This window comes from Amblyomma americanum, chromosome 5 (genome assembly GCF_052857255.1).
Source record: "Amblyomma americanum isolate KBUSLIRL-KWMA chromosome 5, ASM5285725v1, whole genome shotgun sequence".
Lineage (NCBI taxonomy): Eukaryota > Metazoa > Arthropoda > Arachnida > Ixodida > Ixodidae > Amblyomma > Amblyomma americanum.
Window position 1 is genome coordinate 172,981,980 of NC_135501.1, and position 25,794 is coordinate 173,007,773.

Below are 25,794 nucleotides of genomic sequence, written 5' to 3' on the forward strand. Positions count from 1 at the left end.
AATCTGCGCCTTCAGGCCTCTCCTAAAGCTTGTTGCGATATTTCCCGGCGTCAGCCTTACATATACTCACCAGTCAACGGCGTGGTCGAAGGAACTGCACAGGTTGGAATGCAGCCGGCAGGCATAGCCATTTGGAAATAACGTGATATCGTTAGAGTGCACGTTGGACGGAACCTCGGGGTTGTGAGAACAAAATCCTCTTCAGACTCAACCTCTAAGGTGTGAAAATAAAATTCTATTTGTCTTAAAATGAAATTCTCATTGGTAGATATTGTTACTTCACGGTCTCTGGACCAATTAACAAGGATCGCGGGGTCTCTAATAAAAATATAACAAAAATGCAAGAATATATAGAACACTGTCCGTGTCTGGGCAGTGTATGCAAAGAGGATCCCTGGCCACTGAAGGGACTGGTTTTACGCTATCGCGTAGCAGTTCCCAAACACATTCACTCTTCCTTAAGTGTCCCCCGAATTTCTAATAAAATAAAGCGGAAACACCAAAACCATGCTCAAATTCATATTGTTTGCCCGCCGTCTTACGATCCACCTAACAGAGTTACGCCCCAATCGTCTTTGCAGATAATTTATAAATCGCATTTCTCGGGCTGTTTTGGTTTCGGTTTAAACAGCCGCTTCAGGGCTCTGAAGTCAATGTGTACTTACAGGTCACGTGAGACATGAAAAAACTGCAATATAATGGCTGCTTCCACATTCGTTCTCATTGCAGCTTTTGGGGAAGGCTGCCTTCAGCACTGCAGTAAGGAAGCAGTGATTATATGGATTTTTTACATGCCTCAAGTGACAAAACGAAATTCTCATTAGTAGATAACGTTACGTCACAGTCTCGCCAATCTTCTTTGCAGTTTGACAAACTCAAGAGCGCCTACGACCTTCGGCCGGGCATGTCCTGGTTAGTGAACAACGTGCACCTCGGCAACTATGACAGGAATTGCTCCGCCAGTCTTGACCATTTCACCCGGCTGAAGTACCTCAAGGGGAAAGATATGTTCAATATTCCTTGAAGATCACCAAGGGCGAAGAGGGTCGGTGTTGCTGAGAAGGCAACGGTCATTATAAAAGGTCTTCGTGCCTGTCTCAAAAATTGTGTCTGGCGGCTATCTGTAGTAAGCGACGGTTTCCCCCCATCTGTGCTGTTTGCTCGCTAGTGTCTATGTCTGTACACTTGTGAAAGCCGTCACTTATTGTTCGCATAGCTTCAAATACACTGCGAAAATATATTGGCACAGAGCGCAGGTACTGTCACTCGATGTGAGGTGCTCCTCCCTTTCACACCTTTCTTCATGATGCAGGTTCTTTTATACTGCGAAAATATGTTGGCGCAGAGCGCAGGTACTGTCACCCGATGTGAGGGGCTCCTCCCTTTCACACCTTTCTTCATGATGCAGTTTCTTTTACACTGCGAAAATATGTTGGCGCAGAGCGCAGGTACTGTCACCTGATGTGAGCTGCTCGTCCCTTTCACGCCTTTCTTCATGATGCAAATTTCTTTTTCCCTGAAATAATGCGCTACGTTTTTTGCTAATGTAATTTTTAAGGTTTCTTCTAGCTGTTCGTTGCCTCCAGGTCTCTCCTAAAACTTCTCGCGTCAGCGCCTGTCTCGTGTTATACTTTGTGAGTGTGGTGTCTTGTGCGCTTCATCTGCTCAATATAAATACCCACTTGACAACGCTCGTCAAAGGCACGGACAAGGGTGCTACAAAGATTCGAATGCAGCCGGAGTATCTAGCCATTTGCAAGTAACTAGATATGGGCTATAGTGCCTGTACGCGGTGCCAAAATTTCTTTCACAGTGTAGCCGAAGCTATGCGACCGATAGGCGGCACTTTCCACGCGTGTACAGACATTAAGGGGCGCTTGCCCTAACGCTGTTCTCTAAACAAATATAGATATTTTAGAGCTTTTTCTTTGGTGCGAACTTTGGCGTGAAATTTGGCGTCAACATTAAAAGTTACTGCTCTGTGCAATACTCTTAAAGGGGTATAGACACCTAAATTTGGTGCGTTTTCTTGTTTGTAAAGATACGTAAGGCATTTTTATACATAAATTACTACCTGGCATTCTCCTACGACTGCTAGATAATTTATAATCGCATTTCTTTCTCGTGCTGTTTCGGTTTCGGCTTCAACAGCCGCTTGAGGACTGTGAAGTCAGTGTGTACTTACAGGTCACGTGAGACATGTAAATTCCGGCTTTTGGGAAGGATTCCTTCAGCCCTGCAGTAAATTAAAGCAATGAAGCAGTGATTATATGGATGTTTTTCCATGCCTCACGTGACAAAAGAAACACTCTGACTTCACAGCCATCGTTCGGCTGTTGAAATGAAACCGAAACAGCATGGCTGAAAAAATTCGATTATAAATTATTTATAGGTCGGAGGAGAATATCACATTATCACATGGTCATTCCTACGTAGTAGTATCTTCTTGATCATTATAGAAAAGCGAAAATTTCACCAAAATTAGTCGTCTATACTCTTTCAACAGTGCATTTTATAGGCTTGCTGCGCATAGTTCGTCTTTATGGAGAGCACCTATGTGTCCTCTCTACCACGGAGGGCAGGTGGAGATACGTTTTGGAGTCGTCATTAGAATAAAATCCTTTCTTACCATAACCTGGTCCTACCGAATGAGTTTTCAGTTATGAGCCATCGAAATGTGTGAAATAAACTAGTATTCATAAAAATATGACTTCAGGAATGAAGACGATAGGTAGTAAAATTGCGGTCCCAGTAGAACAGTGCCATTACACCATTACGGGAAACATCCTCCCTCAGAATTCTTCATCAAAGAGTGCTCACCGGTAGGCTCAAGGCTGCATTTTTTTTCCATGGAGCGACTGCCGGCGTAACTAGTCATTTGCAAATAACGTGATATAGGCTATAGTGCCTGTACGCGGTGCCAAAATTTCTTTCACAGTGTAGTCGAAGCTATGCGACTGATAGGCGACACTTTCCACAGGTGTACAGTCGTAAGGGGAGCTTGCCCTAACGTTGTTCTCTGAACAAATCTAGATGTTTTAGAGATTTTTCTTTGGCGTGGAATTTGGCGTCAACTTTACAAGTTACTGCTAAGTTCAATATTCTTAAAGGAGTATAGACACCTAAATTTTGGGTGCGTGTTTTTTGTTTGTAAAGATGCGTAAGGCATTATTATACAGGAATTTCTACCTCCCATTCTCATACGACCGCTAGATAATTTATAATCCCATTTCTTTCTCTTGCTGTTTCTGTTTCGGTTTCAGCAGCCGCTTCAGGCCTCTGAAGTCAACGTGTACTTTCAGGTCACGTGAGACATGAAAAAACTGCAATATAATGGCTGCTTCCACATTGTTTCTCATTCCGGCTTTTAGGGAAGGCTGCCTTCAGCGCTCCAGAACGCAGTTTAGATGCCACATTTTTCAGTATTTTTCGCCCTGGATTTGTCGCCCACAAAGCAGGTACCATATTTTCAGCAGAATGAAAGCCTTACGCTAAGACACATACATAAAAAGACATAAAAATAGCTAAAACCTATAACCGGGACGAAGAAACCCTCTGCGACTAGCAAGGTGAGCAAATCTGTTCGCTTCTCACTGCACCTCCACTGCTTGTATCGATGGGCTTTTTTTCCAATACTCAAAGAACGAAGTCTGCGACTTGCCATCTTTTAATGGCCGGGCATTGCAGGTCGGAGGAGAAACTGAGGTATACTGCTTGGCAAGAAAGAACGTGCTATAAACCTGGAGAATATGAAGAAATATGCAGGCCATACGGCAGCCTCCACTGCAAATTGTATCTTTACTCGATAAGTACGAAAACCCGGCCCTCTCTGCCCCCTCCATCCTAAAACCTGGTCAGTTATCACTTTTACGGGATAGGCCCATTAATATGAGAGAGGGTTCTCTAGCTATAAAATATGGCAGCTGGGACAAGGAGCAAAAATGTCAATGCAACGATATGCGGAATTTGGTCACTCTCGACTTTACATTCCCAGATCCCTGGGAATCCTCGTACCACTCCTGGCGCAGAGGTGGAGCGGTTAAGCGATGCGCCGCTGCCCCGCGATGGCATGTGCTGCCACCTGTGGGGCATGTGCGACACATGTCCCTTTTTCTGAGCAACCCCTCGCGACCAATCAATTTAACTGCCACCTGTCACGGTCATCAGTTTCTTCACAGCCCGGTGGGCAGGTTGTGTTTACTCCTCAAGGTTACGTGACCGATGTGGCCCACATAGGTTGCTTCTACGGGGATTTTTTGCCCACAACGCCGCCGCCGACGACGACGACAGATTTTCTGTAGAAGGGGACGTGTTAAAACTGGTTTTAAAGGAATGCATCAATGCAAGCTCTTACACCTTTGGTGTGTTCAGCTGCCGTGGAACTAAGCACCCTTAGCCTGCCCATTCGTCAACCCTGGCCATAATCTCTTTCCCAGGTATTGGTCCTCTTGGTTCCTACCGTAGCAGCCACGGGAACCTCAAAGGCCACTTTGCCACCTCCCCCATCACTCTCCGCCCTCTCAATATGCCACTCCCTCCAGACCAGATGCGATCAAGCACGGCAGCAGAACATGCAATCGCGACATGCGGTAGTGATAGCGGCCTGCTTCGTGTAGTGTAAGAAAGGTCGGCGGATTTACCGATGCGCAGCTCTTAAGGATATGATGACGACCGACTAGAAGTTGCCTCTGAACCTACAGTCCCCATCCCTCATTCTCCTAATTCCCAAACAGCGGCAGAGTGCCATCGCTCCTTCGCAATAAAGGCTGCATTCATTCATCCCGAGATAGAAATCAGTGCTATATGGCCAAACCGAAGCTACAACAGTTTTCATTGTAAATAAAAACTAAGAGGTGGCCCCAGCGGCACTCATGCCCCAAATGAGTCGGAGTCAGCCCATCAGCGCTCAGTGATAGTGTGAAGTAGTGTTCTCGCCTGAAAATGATTTGGACGAGCGCTAGTCGCCTTAAACTGGACACAGAACACTAGAAAACATACAAGCTGGACTGACCCGGGACAAGAAACGACATTCGGTCCTTAAGGGTAACTGAGTGGATTCCAAGAGAAGGCAAGCGTAGCAGGGGGCAGCAGAAAGTCAGGTGGATGGATGAGATTAAGAAGTTTGCGGGAGTACGGTGGGCGCAGCTGGCAAAGGACAGGATTAATTGGAGAGACATGGAAGAGGCCCTTGCGCTGCAGTGGGTGTAGTCAGGCTGATGATGATGATGACCTTGAGGGTGCATAACAAGTCTTGCCACGACTGGGTTTCGAAACCTGCGGCGGGACAAACAGGTAAGCTTCGCTATCCACTGCACTAGAGCACTCTGCAATCGCCGCAGCCGGGCACGTCGCGCGTTGAACTGCCACACACGCGCGGCGCATTGCAAATCGTTGTCATCAACTTCCATCTACGGCGCGAACAGATGGGCTCAGCTCATGCTCAATCAGAGCTTAACCAGAGTCTAATATTGTCGCCAGACGTGGCGACGACCAAGGAAAGCAAAACCATGAGCCATTGAGGCTAAACACACGCTTTCACATGTCTACTCAGTTCAAATAAGTTGAAACCCAACCACATTTGGAGACGCCGCGGTGGCTCAGTGGTTATGGCGCTCGGCTGCTGGCCCGAAAGACGCAGGCTCGATCCCGGGCCGCGGCGGTCGAATTTCGATGGAGGCGAAATGTTAGAGGCTCGTCTACTGCGCGGTGTCAGTGCACGTTAAAGACCCCAGGTGGTGAAAATTTTCTGATCGCCTTAGCCGTTTTGGGACGATAAATCCTATACACCAAACCAAGCCTATACCACATTTAAGTTTGCTGAGAGATGGCAGCACTTGTTGTAAACGAACACTTTAATGCAATAGCGTTGAGGAGCTCGTCTCGCAGAGAAGCCGGTGTCAGCGTTGGCGTAATACGAGAACCTCCAAATAAAAAACCTTGCGGAGATACGGGGAATCGAACCAATGTGTTTCAGATGGCGAGGCGAGTGAATGCGTTGTGGTCTTCGACATTGTGAAGTGTCTTTCCGTACTGGTGCGCTTACGCTTTGTATAACGTGCACTAACATCGCACAGACGTTGTGCGTTTCAGTTTGGAGGACCGGTGGACGTCAACTGGTAAGGACGCGGAGCCCGGTGATAACAAGATGGTTTTGTCCCTTCGGGTGGCACCGTGTTTGCAACCCTTCGCTACCTCTTTGGGCATCAGACTGGCAGGCAACGGTGGCCGGACCTGTGCGGCAAAATCGCCTTTTGGCACACAGCTGTGTGCTAGAAGACTTATTAGGCTTATTAGCACACAGCCTATTAGCTGTGTGCTAATAATGGTCTCTAAGGCAGCTGAGTAACGGAAGGGCTTGCACAGGCGGACCATAAATTCTAAGAAGTTCAGAAAACCAGACATAGCATTCATCTGTGAGGAATTCAGGATCGAGCATCTAATTCACCATTTGCGAAAGCATGTAAGTCGTCTTCTCTGCAAGGCATGTTTTCCAACCAAAAGGTCTCGAACCCAGGCGACCCATTCACACTCTTAGAGCGAAGGAAAACTCCGGATGGTCGCACTCTGCCTGCCGCAGAGTCTGGGCAGGAAAAGGAGGGAGTCCGTCCTTTGTCACAGTGCTGTCGGGAGTGCGTTGTTCCTTGTTCTGTCTAGGGGTGCAGGGGGTGATGGGGGGGGGGGGGGGCGAAGGGAGAAATTTGAAGCGACGATCCTATTGAGGAGAAAATGTTTAGAAAGTTTAGTATGAAGTAGCTCACTAGTGCCAGCACAGGAACAAAGGCCTATTTCCTTCTTTTTACTGCCTGCCCCCTACTGCAGAGCTACAGTAGGCTGACTGCAATGCCTTTTTTTCTATGCTGTGCCATTGTACTCTTTCGACGGCTCTCTCGGGGCCATCTTGAAGTAACTGACGATATTTCCGGGTTTACTCAGAAGGAGGAACTTGACTCTTTTTGCTTCCACAAAGAATGAATTAGTGTGTTCTGGGAGCGGGACCTTTTGGTTGGAAAAGAAGCTTTGCGGAGGAGCTGACGTACAGATTTCTGCTATGGTACAGTCAGGCAATTCAAGCAGTAGGGCGCAGGTGATGAGCGTTCCAAATGCTATCACGCTTTCTCATGTCCGGCACAGCGCGGGGATTCGTTTGCTTTCGAATGAGATGAGCTTCAAACGCGCTCAAAGCTAGGCAGAAAAATTAAGCACACAGATAATAAGACTGCAATCAGGCCATTTGTTCAGCAAACATTACTATTCACAAGTGTACCGCTTCTGACGGTAAGAAATCAAAGCACCGACAAGGTTTTACAGTAGATTCAGTTGTCAATCTGCACACCAAGGAAATCAGTGTCACAAAAGAGGGCGCATCTGAAAATGGTATGCGAAAACTATACATGCTGCAGAATATATCGGCAGCTTGTTGTGTGCACCAAAAAATTGTGGCCAGCCACTTAGAAAGCGCGCTTAAGTTACAAAGAAGGAAAGCAAACTAACATAATAAACTATATGGCCACGAAGCAGTTTCCGACACCACTGTTCTCTTTTCAAGTTTTGAAAGAACTGTCGACGTAGAGCCAACCAGCAGCACGGTTTACACTGTAGCACGGAAGTTTCCGTTTCTAGTTTCGACATGACGTGTGAAGGGAACGACACCTTATAAAAATAAGTGCGAAGATACACACATCAACACAAGAACAAATAAACAAAAACGCATCTAGGCTGCAGTGCATAGATTAAACACGATTAGGCATCCCTAAGAATCTTTCTGCACATGGTAATCATTAGCGCAATAAGTGACAAACTAGTGGAAAGAAGCACGACTTATTCCTCTTCGCAGTCGTGGTACACTATTAGTGCTAATTCCAGAGGGAAATGCCGCCTTGAATACGCAATGCATTATGGCCTAAACCGTACCAGATGCTTGGAAGAACGCTAACATTATATAAATCCATAAGAATGGAGACGCCAAGGACATGAAAAACAAACGGGCCGATCACTTTACTGTCCGTTGCCTACAAGGTATCTACTAAGGTAATCGCTAATGGAGTCAGGGCCACCTCAGACTTCAATCAACCTAATGATCAGGCAGGCTTTCGTAAAAGATATTGCACAGTATATCATATTCACGCTATCAATCAGGTGATAGAGAAATGCGCAGAATATAACCAATCCCTATATATAGCCTTTATTGATTACGAGAAAATATTTGGCTCAACCGGAACCTCGGCAGTCATGCAGGCATTGCGAAATCAGGGCGTAGAAGAGCCTCATGTAAAAATACTGGAAGATATCTATAACAAGTGCACAGCTACCATAGTCCTACATAACGTCAGCAATGAAATTCAAATATGGAAAAGCGCCAGGCAGGGAGACACAATCTCACCAATGCTATTCATTGCCTATTTACAGGAGGTATTCCGAGGCCTGAATTGGGAACAGTTAGCGATCAGAGTTAATGAAGAATACCTAAATAATCTGTGATTCGCCGAGGACGTTGTCTTGCTTAGTCACTCAGGAGATGAACTGCAAAGCATGATCAATGAGTTAGGCAGTGCAGAAGGTGGGTCTAAAAATTAACATGCAGAAAACCAAAGTAATGTTCAAGAGCCTAGCAAGAAAACAGCAGTGCACAATTGGTAGCAAGGTGCTGGAAGTGATAAAGAATACGTCTACTAGGGCAGGTAGTGTCCGCTGATTCGGATCATGAGAGGAAAATAACTAGAAGAATAAGAATGGGGTGGAGCACATATGGCAGGTTCCCTCAGACCATGAATTGGAGTTTACCAATATCCCTCACGAGAAAGTATACAGCAGCTGTATCCTATCAGTACTCACCTACGGGGCAGAAACGTGAGGCTAACGAGTATGGTTCAGCTGGAGTTAAAGGCAACGCAGCGAGCGATGAAAGAAAACTTATAGGTGTAACCTTAAGAGACCGGAAGCGGAAAGAGTGGGTGAGGGAACAAACGTGTGTTAATGACATCATAGTCGAAAGCAAGAGGAAGAAATGGGCTTGGGTAGAGCATGCAATTAATCGTAACAGAGTGGATTCCAAGAGAAGGCAAGCATAGCAGGTGGCGGGTGAGATTAAGAAATTTGCGGGGATACGGTGGGCGCATCTGGCAAAAGACCGGGTTAATTGAAGAGACATGGGGGAGGCTCGTTCCCTGCAGTGAGCGTTGTCAGGTTGGTGATGATGATGATGATGATGATGATGATGATGATGTCGCGGAGTGGAATGGCCTTCCTTCGGGTCTATGTAAGTCTAGGAATTTTGAGAAGGAGCTCAAGAACTTATTGTATGGCTCCCAGTATCTTGTTTGATGACTCTGGTTTTGTGTCCTGTTTACTGACTCGCGGTTTTGTAGCTGGTGCTCTTTTAGAAATTTTTTTTAGTTCTATGCCCCTCCTGCTTGGGCCAACTCTGGCTTGCAGTATACTGAAATAAATATGATGATGATTATACCAACGACTGGTGAGGGGCCAGACATAGGCGGTGAATTGCTGGAAACAGAAGAGTTTAGGGCGGGGGGAGGGGGAGGGGGGATGGAGTAGTACTCAGGTATGGACTGACAGATCAGACGACGCAACGACAGGAGCCCTGTTGTCTCAAATACTGGGACATGGGCTATCATATCTTCATCTTTCTTGGCCACGCTTGACGCTCTGAACTGAGAGATAACGAGGAGGAAAACGACCGTTCCTAGGGTTCTCCATCCTCCAAGTTAACTGGACCCCTTTCCTTCCCTCTTCCAATCTATCAGACTACATACTATTACCACTCCTTTTCCCGTCAAAAATTTCCTGTATCCAGTAATTAACCGCCTGTGTCTTGGCCACTCCCCCGTAGTGGGTATGTGCCAGCAACGTCTGAGGCCTTCCTTCCTTCCTTCCTTCTCCATCCTAAGGTCTGCTGTACGCCGCCTCCCGCATCATCTGGCCTGGGCGCTGAAGTGAGTCTTGGTGCTGCTGATCGTCTGACTGTTTCTGCGTCTTCAGGCCTGTCGGAAACTCCTGGTGAGGCCGTTCCGCGAATGAGGGATTTGGCCAGGTTTTTCCCTTTTGGATGTAGGCTTCATGTCTCTTTAGGGTCACGGCCATGGCTATGTCTTCTCCGGCCATAGGTCCGGTAACCTGGTTCGCCAGTTTGCCGGCTGAAAACATGCCGCGAAAGTCTTTTTGCCAAAACGGTGTCAAGCTTATCCCTGGGGCGCTGGTCCCTGTAGGACATGGATTAATTAAGATCAAAACTCTCGTATGATCCACGAGCAGCTGAAGGCTTCGACCAGCCGATATCTTGAGATTTCCGAGGTTTGACCATTTGGCAAAAAAAGGAATTTAGTGCAAATCAGCTGTCTTGGATTGTGTTGCAAACTTGCCGCAGTGAACTCTTGCTCCTCACACCCGGTGAAAGCGTTTATTCCCGAGAAACTTGCCTGCGTAAAAGGAATAATCCGCGGTGTGGATCCCTCCACTACACCGGAAGAAAGTCGTGAAGATTTCTATGATGCCGGTGTTGGCATTCTTTCAGTTTACCGCTGTAACAGAAAGACTGGAGGCTCTTGTATTGCATCTGAATCAGTTATCGAAACTTTGGCGGGCTCCTCTTGCCCGTGTCAGATCAAACTGAGGCCCATTGTATACCATGTTGACTAACTGCAGCCCCGACCATTGCAGCGTAAGATCTGCTGGCGTTTTGGTCACAGCGGTAAATCTTGCAGGTCGGCAATGCGCTGCCGTGTTTGTGGCGGTGATCACGCTTCAGACGTCTGCACTTCTGAGTTGTTTAGCTGCTGCCTTGTCCACTCTGATTACACAGCTGACGATCCCACCTGCCCAAAGCGTGCCGATGAACAGTGTGTCTTGGTCATTATTCAACGCGACAGGTGCTCGCGCGCGCATGTTTATGCCCCACTTGACAGAAGACAGAGCTCGTACGCAAATATTGTCCGCACGACCGCTACCGATGCGGAGGCAAGCTTAACTAAGTCGGTTGTCGCTAACCCATGGGAGTTAATAAAATCAAACAGACATCGAGATTTTTGTCGTACGGCTGCGCAGTCACTGCTGACCAAACCAGTTGCCCATTCGACTTTAGGAAGATTAAAATCCCTGCAAATGTAAACCTTGTACTTCGAAAAATAATTTTTTTCCCAATATCAAAAAAAAATATTCATGAAAACGTTAAGGTCTGAATTTGGTGGAAAGTAATAACAGCCAACGAGACAGTGAGATTTTTCACGTCTTGAAATTTTCAACCACACAAATTCCTCGTAGGTTTTCAGGTCTTGTCTTCTAAGTCAACCTAATACAGTCCTGCACGCTATCAGAACTCCGCCACCGTATTTAACCCGGTCGGAGACAGCGTACTCATCTGAGAAATAAGGGCTACCAGCACATGATGAGTTTAGCCATGTTTCTGTCAAGCATATAATATTATACCCAAATTGGTATGCATTCGCGAAGAGCACTTCCCTTTTAGTTCGAAGCCCTCTCGTGTTTTGATAATATAACCTAATGTCCTGAGCCATTTTCTGAAGGGGTTAGAGCACGGTTAGGATTATCAAAGTGTCCGGAGGACCCCACGTTTCCATAGAAGGGGCGAAACACGCAACCGTCAGGGCACACTTCAGGTTTATTAAGATTTAAGAGATGCTCATCGAGCAGAGACATGGAAGGAGCAATACGTGTCGTACCTTGTTTTCAGTTTTGTGCACGTAATCACCTTGTCACTCACAATATCTCCCAGGAGTTCCTGCATGTCCGTCGCTGTTGTAGTCGGTCCAGGCGAGAAACGAGTAGGCTTTTCTCTGCCGGCAGTTTGGATGCTACTTTGAGCATCGACTGTTAAGGTGTGCCAATCGTCGCTCGAGGCCGTGATGGCTGGCTCGCCGCTTTAGATGGGCGTGGCAGATGGCTACGTTGGTGCTGAGCAATAGGCTGTGGAGGGACGCTAGAATTTGGGGCAGCGATGTTTGTGGCCACAGCAGACGCGTAGTTCCGAGGTTACGAGCAGTCGGAGAGCAAACAGTCATCCTGTTTGGCGGTATGCACCAGAACGGATGCACATAGGCCAATCACAGCCTCACGTAGGCGCACATTTTCCGCTCGAAGTTGTAGCACCTCTGCCGCCAACGCATCCATTCGACTGGCCATCGTCTGCATCTGCTGAAGAACGCCCGACGAAGCGCAGACACCAGCCGCGCTCTGAAGATCGAGGGAAGACGCTGGCTCCTCGTGGGGTGTGTCTGGGCGGCCGGTGATGCCGGTGTACCTAAGTTCTGCCGACGAGTTCTGCAAAAACTGCTGTCTGCCATGAATGGGCTGGGAGCAGCGCGCACATGCGTCTGCTTCGGGCGCCATTTTACCGGATTTCCGCGCAGACTGCTCCATCGGCTTTAGGTAACCTAACCTCGTGTACCTGTTCTCAATCGTATGTAACTGTAGATAATATTCAACCAACCACCTCTTCTGCCTCCATGCCTGTGGGTGTAAATGCCTCTGAGCCAGTCCCCTCTCTAACGATTGCCAGTCATATACATAAATGACATGTCCATATCACAAGCGTCGTGCTTCCTCTTCTCATTCTAAATCTGACCATCCGCATGTCAAGAATAAGAAAGGTTCTCCAGGAACTGCAAAGAAATCAGATAATTTGAAAGGGGCTATTGCTGCCTCATTTTTAAAGCAATAATCATTGCGGGTATTTCTGTACTGCAGTGGAATTGTCGCTCTATCTCTTCTTCATTTCACTACTTAGAGCAGTTTACTCTTAAATTTACTCCGGACATTATATTACTACAGGAATCGTGGCTCTCTCCTAATCGTCCTTTCATAATTTAAAGCTACTCTGTTTTTAGAGCTGATCGCCCAAACAGCAGGGGTGGGGGCTTTTTAACATTGATGTCAACAAAACTGTTCCATCCTGCTAAAGTGTCTCGTATATTAATGCAACCGGATTGTGCGATTCTTGCATTTGACATCCTTGTTCCGCAGTGTGCCCCTGTTACAGTTGCAAATATCTGCTTCCCCACAAGCATCCGTAGGACGGATGGGCTAGATGCTTTACAGCGCAATAAAAATGTAGTTCTGGCTGGGGACTTCAATTCGCACCATGTTATATAGTGCTTCCGGACCGATTACAGCGGGCATTCACTTTGGTCTTGTATGTCAGAAAATGATGTGTGCTGTAACAACAGTCGCGCCATAACTTACTTGAAGGCAGATTCTCATTCAGCTATTGATTTAACGTTAGCTGTTAGTGGTATTTAGGTATCTTCGTGGTCTAGAACTTCCCAGGGTATGTCAAGTGACCACTACCCAATCACTTTCACCATTGCATGCAGTCCACTTAGGGCGACCGGTCACGCACAAAACTTTGTCAATAATGCAGTGTTCAAGAGACTTCTAGGTGAAGTCGTCTGTTGTTCCCTCGAATAAATCTGACCGGGGTCCTCAAGTAGTAACTTCTGTTTACAGTTCAGTCAGCCGTTAGAAATAAGACTTCTTCGAGCTAGTGGAATTAAGACTGCGAAAAAGCCTATCGTCAGAGGAAAGCCGCATGGAAGAGCTTAGCGCATAACTAGTGCCCCAAAAACTTGATAAATTACAAATTCTTTGCAGCATCTTTCAAAAGAACGATATCTAAGGCTAAGGATAATTACAGTGCAAATCTGAACACATAATTGTCTCACCCAGTCAACCGTAAGTCCCTCCATAGATGCATGGAACGTGCTAACGTGCTGACCTCTTCTCATATCGTTCAGTCCACAGTTGTCCCCCCGTAAGAAGGAGACCAACTGGAGTCCATAGCTCAAGGCCTTGCTGCGAGTTTTCATGCTCGCGCTGCCTTTCCTTCTACCATATTTCATTTGGAAGGAAGGAAGGAAGGCCTCAAACGTTGCTGGCACATACCCACTACGGGGGAGTGGCCAAGACACAGGCGGTTAATTACTGGATACAGGAAATTTTTGACGGGAAAAGCAGTGGTAATAGTATGTAGTCTGATAGATTGGAAGAGGGAAGGAAAGCGATTCAGTTAACTTGGAGATCGAAGACGGGACAATTGCTTAATGTGCATAATAGTACACAATGCCTGTAATGTTGCAATGTCTTACTGACTGAGATCGGGGAAAAAAAATTAGAATGGGAGTCGCTGCGTTTCTTGAAGAAAATTTTGCACAGCAGAGCGCACACTCCTGTCGCTTCGTCCAAGCAAAGAAGCGCCAATGGAAAGAACAACCGCGGAAGACACAGGCAAGCCCAGTTGATGAAATGGAATTTGCAAAAGACGCTTCCTCAAATGAGAAAAGCGGCGGCAGAACAGCAGGAAGTGATCTATTGTCTCAGGTTCGGCACAAAAAGGGCACAGTGGGGAAGCTGCCAGTCCAGATCTGTGAAGGTAGAAATTTAGAAGGGGAACCCGGCAACGCAAACGCGTGAAAGAGACCTCTAGTCTGCGTGAGCGCCAGTCTTTGCTACTCCAAGGATGCAGAAGATGCTGATATTCTGCATCCTTATATTTGGGTGCAGACTTCACTGAGGTCTCTCTATCTGATTTAGCGTCTGTAGCAAATTGTATCTCTGGAGTTGACGGAGTAACAGTTGGCAGGCTGAAAATAATAATTCAAGACTTTGTCTCGGACCTCTTGCCGATTATCAGTTCGTCTTCGGAAAAAGCGTGGACTCCACAAAATTGAAAAACAGGGAAAATAATTTTATTGCTCAAAGACAAGAGGAAGGATTTTGATCTCGACAATATCAGGCCGATTGCTCTCACTTCAAAATTAGTTAAGCTTGTCGAATGGGAAGTCTTCAGCCGCCTCACCAATCATGTTCTCTCTCTTCAAGGCTTCAGCGAGGCTCAGAATCGTTTCCGCCGTGGGTGTTCTATTTTGACCGGGCACATAGAATTAGATAGCCCTATTAGGGTTGCTATGAAACAAAAAAAGGGTATCAGCTCAGGTTGCTTGGGATATTGCAAAGGTGTATCATAGCGTTGAACACAGCATTCTGCTTCAAAAGCTAGCTGGCGTAGAACCTCCTTGGTACCTCTTCGCGTGGATAAGGCAGTTCTTAAGGAATAGATCATTCTTTTGCACTAAGGGTAGGTTAATTTCTAACACACACGCCCAGTCTAGAGGTGTCCCACAAGGCTCCATTCTTTCGCCGTGGTTCTTTAATATACTAATGCGTGATATCCCTATTCACCCGGTCGTCAAAGGTTATGTGTATGCGAATGATATTGCTTTTTTCGATTCGGCCAAATATATTCATATCCTGTATCAATTGTTACAAGAGTATTTAAATGTTCTAGAAGTTTGGCTGGACAGTCTGAAGTTAACTTTAAATGTCAACAAGTGGGCCGTCCATGTTTTCCCACAGTCATCCCCTTTTACATTTCTTTGTCGTAACACTCTATCCTAATCCCGCAAGTTCGTTCTATCAAATACTTGGGTATATGACCCGCAATTAGAATGGCGGCCCCAACTTAGAAGCATTGTGCTTAAAGCTGAGCGTGCACTTGGCCGGTTGGTGAGGACCAGCAACAACAAAAAAATGGTATGCGTCGGGACACTACTCTTTCTTTATAAGACCTATGTACGGCCAATACTTGAATTCGGCTCTGTTCTCTTTCTGGGTGCTCAAGGTACAAGCGTGAACCCCTGTTTATTATGGAGCGACGTGGTCTACGCCTTTTATTAGGTCTGCCTAAATCAGTCGCTAATGCTGTGCTGTACTTGGAGGCGCGGATATCTGATCTAAATTTGCGGCTTAAGCTTTTGGGGTAAAATGCTTGAGAAATGTGTCTGACCCCACCTTTGAGAAGTCAGAAATACCTTGTGCAATGGCGCTCTTTGCCATAGATGCCTTAGCGCGATAAAAATCCGTAATCATCATCTGTTGTAGCGTCTTACTGTATGGACGTTTTCAAGGTCTTTGGAGCCTGTTCCTGTATTGGCTAACCCCATATTTACAATGAACCCATCTGTATTTTTTGTATTTTGTGGCCTAGGTATAAACTTCCTCAGGTTGTGTTGACTAAATCCGTGCTGTGAAATATTTCTTTATCAATAAATTCGCTAGCACCAGTTAACCACCGCCGCGCTGTTACTGTAGTCTCCTATGACGACGCCCTCCCAGTAAATGCTAAGAATCTGCCTGCCAACGTATTAATTGGGCTTATTGAGGAGTATCTGGATAATTTTCTTAACCATATTGCCGTTTTTACAGACGCCTCCCAGCAAAATGAAAAGGCAGCCATTGGCATTTACTCAAAGACACTTAATTGGAATTATGCATTTCGGACCCCTGACTATACCCCTATTTCTGTCGCCTAGTTTCTGGCCATTGAGTTGGCCTTAATAAGGATTCCCTGCAGTGTCTGTCAGGTTACTATACTTTTAGACAGCCTTTCCGTCTTGACAACCCTCGAAAAATCGAGCGATACTCCTATGAACCATTCCCTTCGATTTTTTATTCCACCACATATAACAAAAGTACGCTTTCACTGGGTACCTAGGCACTGTGGCATTGCTTTAATGAGAAGGCTGATTTTTTAGCACATTCCGCCCTTGGTGGACCTATTGCCCCGTTCGTCCCTAATACTGTCTACTAGACTGTAGCGCTCTTCCAACGGTTCCAGCGCCTCCACTACTTGAGCCATGAGCCTGTCCTTGCTGTAGCGGATTTTCCGCATCTGGCATTTCCTTGGAGTGTGCGGATGTGCAGTTCAGGGCAATTTGAGGTGTCCATGACCCTCCTGCGCTCCAGAATACCGCGACTAAATCTCTATTTATGACGATCAGGGTTATCTATGACCAACCTCTGTGAATCTTTTGGCGAAATTTTGTCAATAAATCACTTTTTCTTCTTTTGTCGGCGGTTCGCTTCTCTCCGTAGAACTTACTTGGAGATCCCCCTCGCTCGAATGGGGGCTTCCTCTATCTATTCCTATTCTCATCTCCTTCGGGGCAAGCGCTAAGGGATATGTTTTTTAACTAGTGTGCGATTATATTAAGAATATATAATTGCATCAGGTAAATTCCTATGTTGGAATGTGAATTAACAGCTTTTTCATTTCCGTTTTTTTACCTCCATTTTTAATCCAAATTCGTGTCTAGGTCACAAAATTATCCAGTTATTCCACTCCTCGTCCATGAGTGCGTTTGTATCAGCAATTCACCCTGGTGAATCGCCCGCCGTGGGTATGTGCCATTAAGCCTGAGGACATCATCATCGTCATTGGAGGTCCCGCTGCATCCAATCTGTCTGCCTATACCATATTACTACTCCTTTTCGCTTATAGAAGCTCCTGTTTCCAGCAATTCACCCCCTGTGTCTTGATCACCGCCCCGTAGTGGGTATGTGCCATCTTTGAGGCCAACCAACCTACCCGCTGCGTCTGCTCCCTGCCCACGGAGTCCTCCCGTCTGCCCGCTGGTACTTGCACGGGCCCTGTCTGCGTTCGAAGTGCCGTAAACTCTCGACCTACCCTTTGAAGAGGCCCTACACGTCACGCCCCTCCGTTCTCTCCTCGCAGGAATCTACCGGAGTCCAACGAGCGAGACCTGCGGCCCGAACGCTGTCCAGCGACAAGGTCTGTCCCGTAACCTGAAGGCTACCGACAAGTGTCACGAAGTAAAGTTCGTGAAGTTTATAATATTGGGCTGCTATCGTCTCTTCGAGCTTTATCGAGCTTTTTAATTCTCGGTTAGTGCTGAACTTCCGACGAACTTGGACGCTAGTAAGGGCACACGCTGCTAACTCATTTTAATGTGCAGTTGTTTCGTCTTATTGAAGTCGCCAACATCGCTGTTACCAAGTTCAAATGATTTGTTATTTCGCGGTCCAATGATATCCGCTGGCGCCGGTGCGGCATGAGCATCGAGCCTCAGCCACAGCGCGCTTGTTCGCTGCTCCCATTTCGGCAAAGATCGTCTCGCTTTGATGCAGTCGACATACATTGAATTTCATGGCTATTGCTCTTTCGTGGTAATGTGGATAGGGAGCACTAAGAAGTTTTCAGCCGTTTTTCAAGGGCCTTGCCTTGTTCACGGCCCGCTCCGACCTCACGTGCCCACTCCCAGGGGCTAGCACCCGCCTTGCATTCGGCCTCAGCCCACTGCTTCAGCCGGGAACGCAGCGATCCCTTGCTCCGCTTGCGAGCCCATGGCCGCTCGTTTACTCGTCCTGTCCTTCACCCATCCTGTCCTACACCCATGCTGTCCTTCACCCGCTAGGTAAAGCTGATTTCTCCGTGCGTTACCGCCCTTCAAGTGAGCCAAAGGTCAGTGTGGCTATAGGCCTTACCATACAGTGGTCCACCATGATGTCGCGCCACTTGAACTTTGACCTTTCGATTTGCCGGTAGACGGTAGTAGAGTAGGCTGCAGCGTTCACTGGGCGACCAACTTCTCGCGATGCACCATTAATTTAACTGCCACCTGCCATGTGTGGCAGGGTGGGCGCGCAGCCTGTCCAAAGGGCGGAACGCGCTCAGTGTTACAGAAGCCAAGCCGCGTCTATTTGCCCAATACACCACAGCTTTCGCTCTCTAACCAGGTTTAGCAGTAGTTAAACCACAGTTAAATTTTGTGCCGTGTTCCTGCTGAACGTGGCTGACGTGAGCTTCACCAGTACATCGACTCTTAAGAACTGGCAGCAAACGTCAGCGATCGCCGCTTCATTTAGCACTCTGTGTTGAGGCGAACTCGTTACTGGTCGCCGTGTGCGGCTTACTCGCTGTGTGCATAAGGGTGTGCTCTTCGCGTTTCCTCTGCATACCACCAGCGCAGCCGGGCTGAGACTTTTACATGAGAGCGTAAGGAGCTCGTTATAAAAATCCGGCTTCGCCCATCGTCCGGCGTCAGTCGGAAGAAATCCGAGAATTACTGAAATCAGAATACAGAAAAGGAAGCACTCGGAATTAGCCTTCGACCCCAGACCCTCCGTAAGCCAGGCGGGAATTCAGCGCATAGGCCACGAAAGTTCATCGGTTCAGGCGTCTTAAATGATGATGATGGATTTTTGAGGCGCAATGACGACTATGGCCAAAGCGCGCCATGGCACAAGGTATTTTTCGATTAGTGAAGGTGGGGTCAAAGACCCGTTTTCCAAGCATTTCACCCCTTACTAGCCGAGCATCAGACCAGGGGAAAGCTTGTACCCATTGTACCACCGGTGGGTACCCAGCGGCACTGGGGATCGGACCCCGCACCTTCCGCATGCGAGGCGGATGCTCAAACGACTAAGCCACCACTGCGGTTTCAGGCGTGTTAAAGGGGCGCATAGTAAACGCGTCGTGGTGTGTATGACTTAGTAACGTGTGTATGGGATGTGTACAGATCTGATAATAACTGAAAATAGCAAATACTAATATGCTAATTAGGCGTCAAATTGCGCGCAATGAACAGGCCTCAAATACCCCAAAGCAAGCTGGGCTGCCATGGGGGCTCTGTAGTTGTGGTGCTTGGCTGTTGACTCGGAAGATTCGGGTTCGATTTCAGCAGCGCTGGTCACATTTCGATGGAGGCGAAATGCTCCAGGCCCGTATACTGCGCGATGTCAGAGCACGTTGAAAAACTCCACGTGGTCGAAATTATCCTGAGGCGTCAACTACGACGTCCTTCGTAGCCTGAGACAGTTTGGGACGTTAAAAGCCATGCACCGAAGCCAAAGCAAAACAACTGGGGTCTGCTACTGGGAGTGAAGGTTGTCGTTACGATAACTGCCACCGAGGTTTCCGCCAGGATATTATGAAAAAATGTGTTAAAGATCCACGTGGAAGTGTTTACCTGCGTGTTATTGCCTCCAGCAGGACCCAAAAGCACTCCGGCTCCGCCGTTACTCATAGCCCACGAAGCATAGAGATGCGGTGTGCATATGAATTAGTAGTGCTGTTATTGCAGGTTTGTACCGCGTCAGCGGGACGTCAAGCTCGTGATGTGCGCTATTGTGTTGCTGCTTTTCATGGTTCTAGGTTTAACGCAAAGGGGCGTGTTTGGAAAGCACTCCAGAGGCGCCAGACTTCGCATCGATAAGTGACATCTTCGCTGACGACTATTGACTATCAGAACACCTAGACTCGCCTAACCATGGGTAAGCACCGGTATCATTGCCTTAGTTCTGTGGTTCCAGCACAATACATAAGTTCTATACTCATATTTGAAGCTCACAACTATGTGCGCGCCTCGCAAAATCAACATTGCTGATGGCCATCGCTTACTTTTCAGGTGATGAATCGACTGTTGAAGGAAGTAAGTATTGCACTCCATTTCTGAGCAGTGCTGAAGAGTTGTCAGAGCCAAAAATTCGCGGAATTAAAAACACGGGCCAAAAAAACTACCCCTCCCTTCTGGCCGCTTCAGCCACTCGGACACCCAATAAAAACGACACAGCAATGCTACAAGAGCTAAGGCGCCACTGCCTAGCTGATAGTGTTGGATGATTCACCGAGGGTCTTCCACTCACTTTAAACGCACCCAATCGTAGACTGAATACGGCGCAGACGTTGCCTCTAGAGGCATGAAAAATAATACAAGCGATGTCACAGTACCACTACGAGTACTGATGGTGTACAATGTCGTCCGTACGTTAGGCTACTATAGGGCTCTCCTGTGGACATCCCGGACGTAGAAATCCCAAATATTCTGGGTCTTTCGAGCAGACACCTTTATGTCTTAAGCTGCCTTTAACAGCAGCGGTGGCGTCACTGAAGATTGCGGGATCCCTGTTTGCCAAACGTTGGCGGTACAGACAGCGATAACAGTGCCCCCCAGCGGCGGTCAGGGGCCTCATCAAGGCTCTCGCCATTAACCATCTATTACTGCTCTTACAAAGCAGGCGCTTCTATCGACGCTATAGAGTTGTGAATTAGTGTGGCTTTTTCAGCGTGGAGGATCGCAGTACAGGACCCGTTACTTTCGCAATGTTCTTGCCTTTTCTTTTATGGTCCTGGTTGGGCTTACCTATTTAAGACAGCTGCTTTGGTGCTTCAGAGCTCTCAACATCATTGAATGTTCTGTGAAGCGAGCAAGATATCATTAAATGTAATGTCGTAACGTTTGTTCCCTGTACTTAAGACACCAACATACGGCTATGGCTGCGATCAGTACTATAGCCATACTAGTAGAGGCAGATGCTCCTAATGTGCCAGCTAATGAAACGTGGTTTTAGAATATCGACTTTTGTTTCAAATTAATTAATTTATCATTAATGAGAGACCGATCTTTGTTTTCTAGCCGCCATGTCATCGATTGGTAAGTACTGCCACCCTCTGCACCTATGTCGTATAAATGGCGTGCTACTGCTCTGCACCGTGCCCTAGCTTGCCGAGGCTCAAGTAGTTACAAGGCAGGTTGTCGCCCGTTTGAGCTTGTGTCTGCATGAAGAGAGTCGAAATGCTAAAGCAGCTCCCATGCTTAATCTATATGGCCGATCCCTGTGTTGCGGACATTTCCGAGGAAGATCGTTGCGCTATGGTACCTAACATCCTTCGGTGCACAACTGACACGCGATGGTACACAGAATAACAGCCAAGCAGAGCATTCTAATCAGCTGGAAAAGCAGTGATTCGTAAAATACACTGTTCAGCAGAATTCTCTCAGCTCCATCCCAGTTTGGGGTTTTAAGTTCGTGCAAATCGGGCTCACAAAACCCTCAGAATGGCGTAGATAACGCGTTTTCTGCGGTAGACAACGCTCGAATTAGATTTCGCAAGCGTTTTTTGTGCTTCCAGAGCTCCGCTTCTTTCTGGCATGCGACGAGACGTTACTGAACAGCCATGAATATAACCCCAGGCTGCAGTTCAGAAAACGTACACATAAAGTGTCCCTTTTTTCATCGTCAGCTTCAAACAAGACCTGTCCACCGAGGTCTTCGGACTTTCGCTCGCACCTCAGACGTCATGGCTAACAGATATCGCGATTTTAAGGTTAGTCAGAAAAATTTGCTGTGGTTTAAGCATTGGTTAATTGGTTTGATCATAGAAGGTTTTCAGTTTAAGTTAAGGACAACGCAGCGAGCCATGGAAAGAAAAATGATAGGTGTAACGTTAAGAGACCGGAAGCGGGCAGAGTAGGTGAGGGAACAAACGCGGGTAAATGACATCCTAGGCGAAATCAAGGGAAAGAAATGGGCTTGGGTAGGGCATGTAATGCGAAGGCAAGACAACCGCTGGTCCTTAAGGGTAACGGAGTGGATTCCAAGAGAAAGTAAGCGTAGCAGGGGGCGGCAGAAGGTTAGGTGGGCGGATGAGATTAAGAAGTTTGCAGGCAAAGGGTGGATGCAGCTGGCAAAGAACAGGGTTAATTGGAGAGACATGACAGAGGCCTTTGCCCTGCAGTGGCTGTAGTAAGGCTGATGATGATGATGATCATGATGAAGCATTGGTTACCCTGGTGAGAAGCGGACGCTTCCTTTGCATGGCTACGTTACCAAACGCCACACACACACTGCTGAACGGATTGCCTGTAAAGCGTCGATGAAATGCATGTCTGACCACAAAGTCAGTCTTCCGGCGCTCCGTCTCACATGAAACCATCTCCGCGTCCAGTGCCGAAGTTGAAGAAACCTCCTACTCTGCGTCGCTGGTTAGACGGGACGCTTCGAGATTACATGGCTGAAGCAGCGGATAAAGTTAAAAGGTCACCTGGCCTCTTGGCCAATCATCAATTTACACCTTGCACAATTGGGAGGTTGCTCGCAGTCCGATGGGGCAGTTGCAACCTGTTACGGTGGACAGATTGTTATGACGTCAGTAGGCCACATGACCTCTTTCAACCAATCAGGGAAGTTCAAGGATAAACTGCACTGACGCTGCCCTCTTGAAAACCTAGCGTAGTGAAGCTTTCGCTTCTAAAACAAAAACTTACCCACAAATTATTCTCATCGAATCGCGCGTCGCTATGATGATGGCCTACAAAGCACTACCCAGGACATCTGGTATCTGCTATGCACTGAGCGGGCCAAAGACTAGTACGCAACCTGTGCAAGGCGTTCTGACCTTACGCGCATCGAACAGAAAACTTACCCACAAATTATTCTCATCTAATCGCGCGTCGCTATGATGATGGCCTACAAAGCACTACCCAGGACATCTGGTACCTGCTCTGCACTGAGCTTGCCAAAGACTAGTACGCAACCTGTGCAAGGCGTTCTGACCTTACGCGCATCGAGCATTATTGAATAAGGCAGCAGTCTTCCGTGTGCTCAAATGCACCAGAAGGAATTGAGTTTTCGTACTGCTGTCCTAACACTTGCCACAAATCTGGGCTTTGTTTTTCAGAGAGCAGCCAGATGTCGAGTAAGTAGCAAGAGTCCAAGCAGTTGAACCATTATAAATATTTTGTAGCTTGTGCGCAAGTTGAACTCATAATCCCTGCATGGAGAAAAACAAATAGCGCCACATTAAATCCGTGCCTAGTACTAGCAGAGCAAGCGAGACCGATCGAATTGCCCCGGGAATATCGGATAAGCTCCTGTTCATTCACCACAGCACAATATTTTTGGTGCTAAAACCGGACGTAGGATTTACGGAACCCGTTTATAGATTGTAATTACTAAGTACTGTTGCGGATGCTGGTGGTGAGGCTGCTGATGCTGATGGTGATCATTGCTGTGGGATAACTGCTGCATCGTGGAATAACTGGAATAATCATCAGGAACTTTTCAATCGGAACTTTGCAATGCTTATTGATAGGCTTTACATGACGGCTCTTTGAATGCACTTAAAGTTTCTCTAAGCACCTCAGATACATTTTATATCAACCCCACTGCCAAATTTGTGAGTTCAACTTTAGCGCTGATATTTTGCAACGTTTCCATTGCCTGATATATTCTTTTTGGAAATATTTGTTTTACTACGGCAGCCGAAGGAGGCGGAGGGCAAGTATCGAAATGGAATGATATACGTACTTCCAAAGTTTCATATTTCTGTTATACAATCAGTTCATCTCACTTTCCTTATTACAAATGACTACGTGCATTTCTGAAAAAGTAGTAATTTTTCCCTAACGTTTTTTTTTGTCGTTACGACAGTGTTTTGGTCATACACTGTCCTCTGAGCCTTCAAATACGACGTACGCAATGACTCCGCACTGCGCCACTGTGCGATCGCAATATGTGGGAAACAAGCCAACTGTTTTCTAGCAGTTTGACGCGAACATTATTAAAACGCACCATGTGTTAACTGTACGGAATTGAGAATTAGTCCTCTAGCTGCTACTCGGCAGCCGTTGTCTGCTATCTTCGACGCAACGTGCTCTTGGCAGTAGTTGCTGTAGCCAAAGCCACGCATGCTGGTTGGTTTACTGTGCGGTAATGTCGCGTTATTCGCAGCAGTCGCCGAAGAAGATAGCACTGCTGTCGTGCAGCCGCGCTGACTCAAGAGCTGGAAATAATAATATACAGAATACATATCAATTCCGTCTCCGGCAACTTTCTTAACGCAAAAATACATTCTCAGGATTGAACACCAGATCTTCACAAACTTATGCATCAAAATTTGGCGGAAACACTTCTGTGTCGCTCAAAAATTAAGTGGACAACAAGCAAAGAGTAGCGATGCCTTTCTAATCCTGCATTGTATATTTGCCCATATTTCGGGCACGCTGCATACATGTCAGAAGGGTTGGTTATCCATGTTACCCAGCTGAGCTCGGAAGAATGAAGAAATGGCGGAGGAATAGATGTAGCAGGCCAAGAAGAAGATAGACGTTATAATGTAGGAGCTTTTGTGGGCAATACAGGAGCGGTCAGTTCTGCATCGCCTGCACCCACCATTCGCTGTGCATATCTGCAATGTTTTTTTTTCCTTCATCACTGTCTCGGTGGGCACCGCGCCTGCAAGGGAGTCTGGAAGAAGGAGACACACGCAAAACAGAATTGTAATAGTTAAGTATTAGAATACCAGCTCCGATCTTCCTGTGCCATCAGAAATGTTTCGTCCTGTTCGAACCTCGCAGCAAGTCCTTGCAACTCGCAAGAACTCTTCGGGTTTCGTAGAAAAGCCGCCGAAGATGACAATGGCAAAGCGCTGGGTTAACGGGCCAAAATACAAACCACAAGAAATCTCTTTCCAGTGACAAGAAAGGAAGCTCGAGCGCCATAGTTCTCGTCGGTCTATGTTTCCTGTTGCTGCTGGTTATCGGTGTTGGATACTCTGTCTTCGGAGCTGCTGGTGAGTGCGCCGTAGTTTCCTTCTCAAATACAGCTTTGGTGACTTAAACTTTTCCTTATCCCCGTATGATGTGAGGGCATTTTGAGTTGACAACCTCCCGAACCTTCTAACTTGGACCACTAAACGCAGATGCCTTCAAATGTGTACAGCGATGGTTTTCAGGAGAGGTAACAGCAGTCAACAATAAAGTACTAAACACCGATACGATGGTCAAATACAAAGGCTACGATGGCTGCTACTAAGATACGCCGCGGAAAAGTGGTGGGGGTTCAACGTAGTTAAACGGAGTGGAAGTGCGAAGGCATGTTTTTGCTCGGTTGGCTGATAGTATTGCTTTGCTAGCTGATGGGCACGTCTGGGGGCGATATTAGACTCGGGTAGACGTCTGATCGAGGTTAAATTGAATCTGATTCTTTCGCCCCGCAGATGGAAGTTGATGAAGACAAGGATGTGCGATGCACAGCGCGAGAGTATGTTGCAGTTTAACACGAGGCGTGATCGGCTGCGGTGGTCGCTTAGTGCCCTTGTGCAGTGGCCAGTGAAGCTGATCTGTTCACGCCGTCTCGTGTTGGAAGCCCAGTCAAGGCAATATTTATTTTATTTCTGCGCCGCCGTGG

The 25,794-nt window shown here is 47.1% G+C and overlaps 1 protein-coding gene and 1 long non-coding RNA gene across 2 annotated transcripts in view; both read left to right on the forward strand.

Annotated features, from left to right (window-relative positions):
• Positions 1-1,043, forward strand: part of LOC144134351 (uncharacterized) — a 33,748-nt gene extending 32,705 nt beyond the window's left edge. The window contains exon 12 of the mRNA XM_077667281.1: positions 866-1,043. Within this exon, the coding sequence (XP_077523407.1) occupies positions 866-1,024 (159 nt within the window). The 3' untranslated portion in view covers positions 1,025-1,043. The remainder of the gene's footprint in view (positions 1-865) is intronic.
• A 16,494-nt stretch (positions 1,044-17,537) lies between these two features.
• Positions 17,538-23,946, forward strand: LOC144135307 (uncharacterized). The gene is made up of 6 exons (XR_013315443.1): positions 17,538-17,596; positions 19,979-20,097; positions 20,232-20,255; positions 21,240-21,257; positions 23,285-23,302; positions 23,868-23,946. It is a non-coding gene; the product is annotated as an uncharacterized LOC144135307 (long non-coding RNA).
• Positions 23,947-25,794: the final 1,848 nt, after the last annotated feature.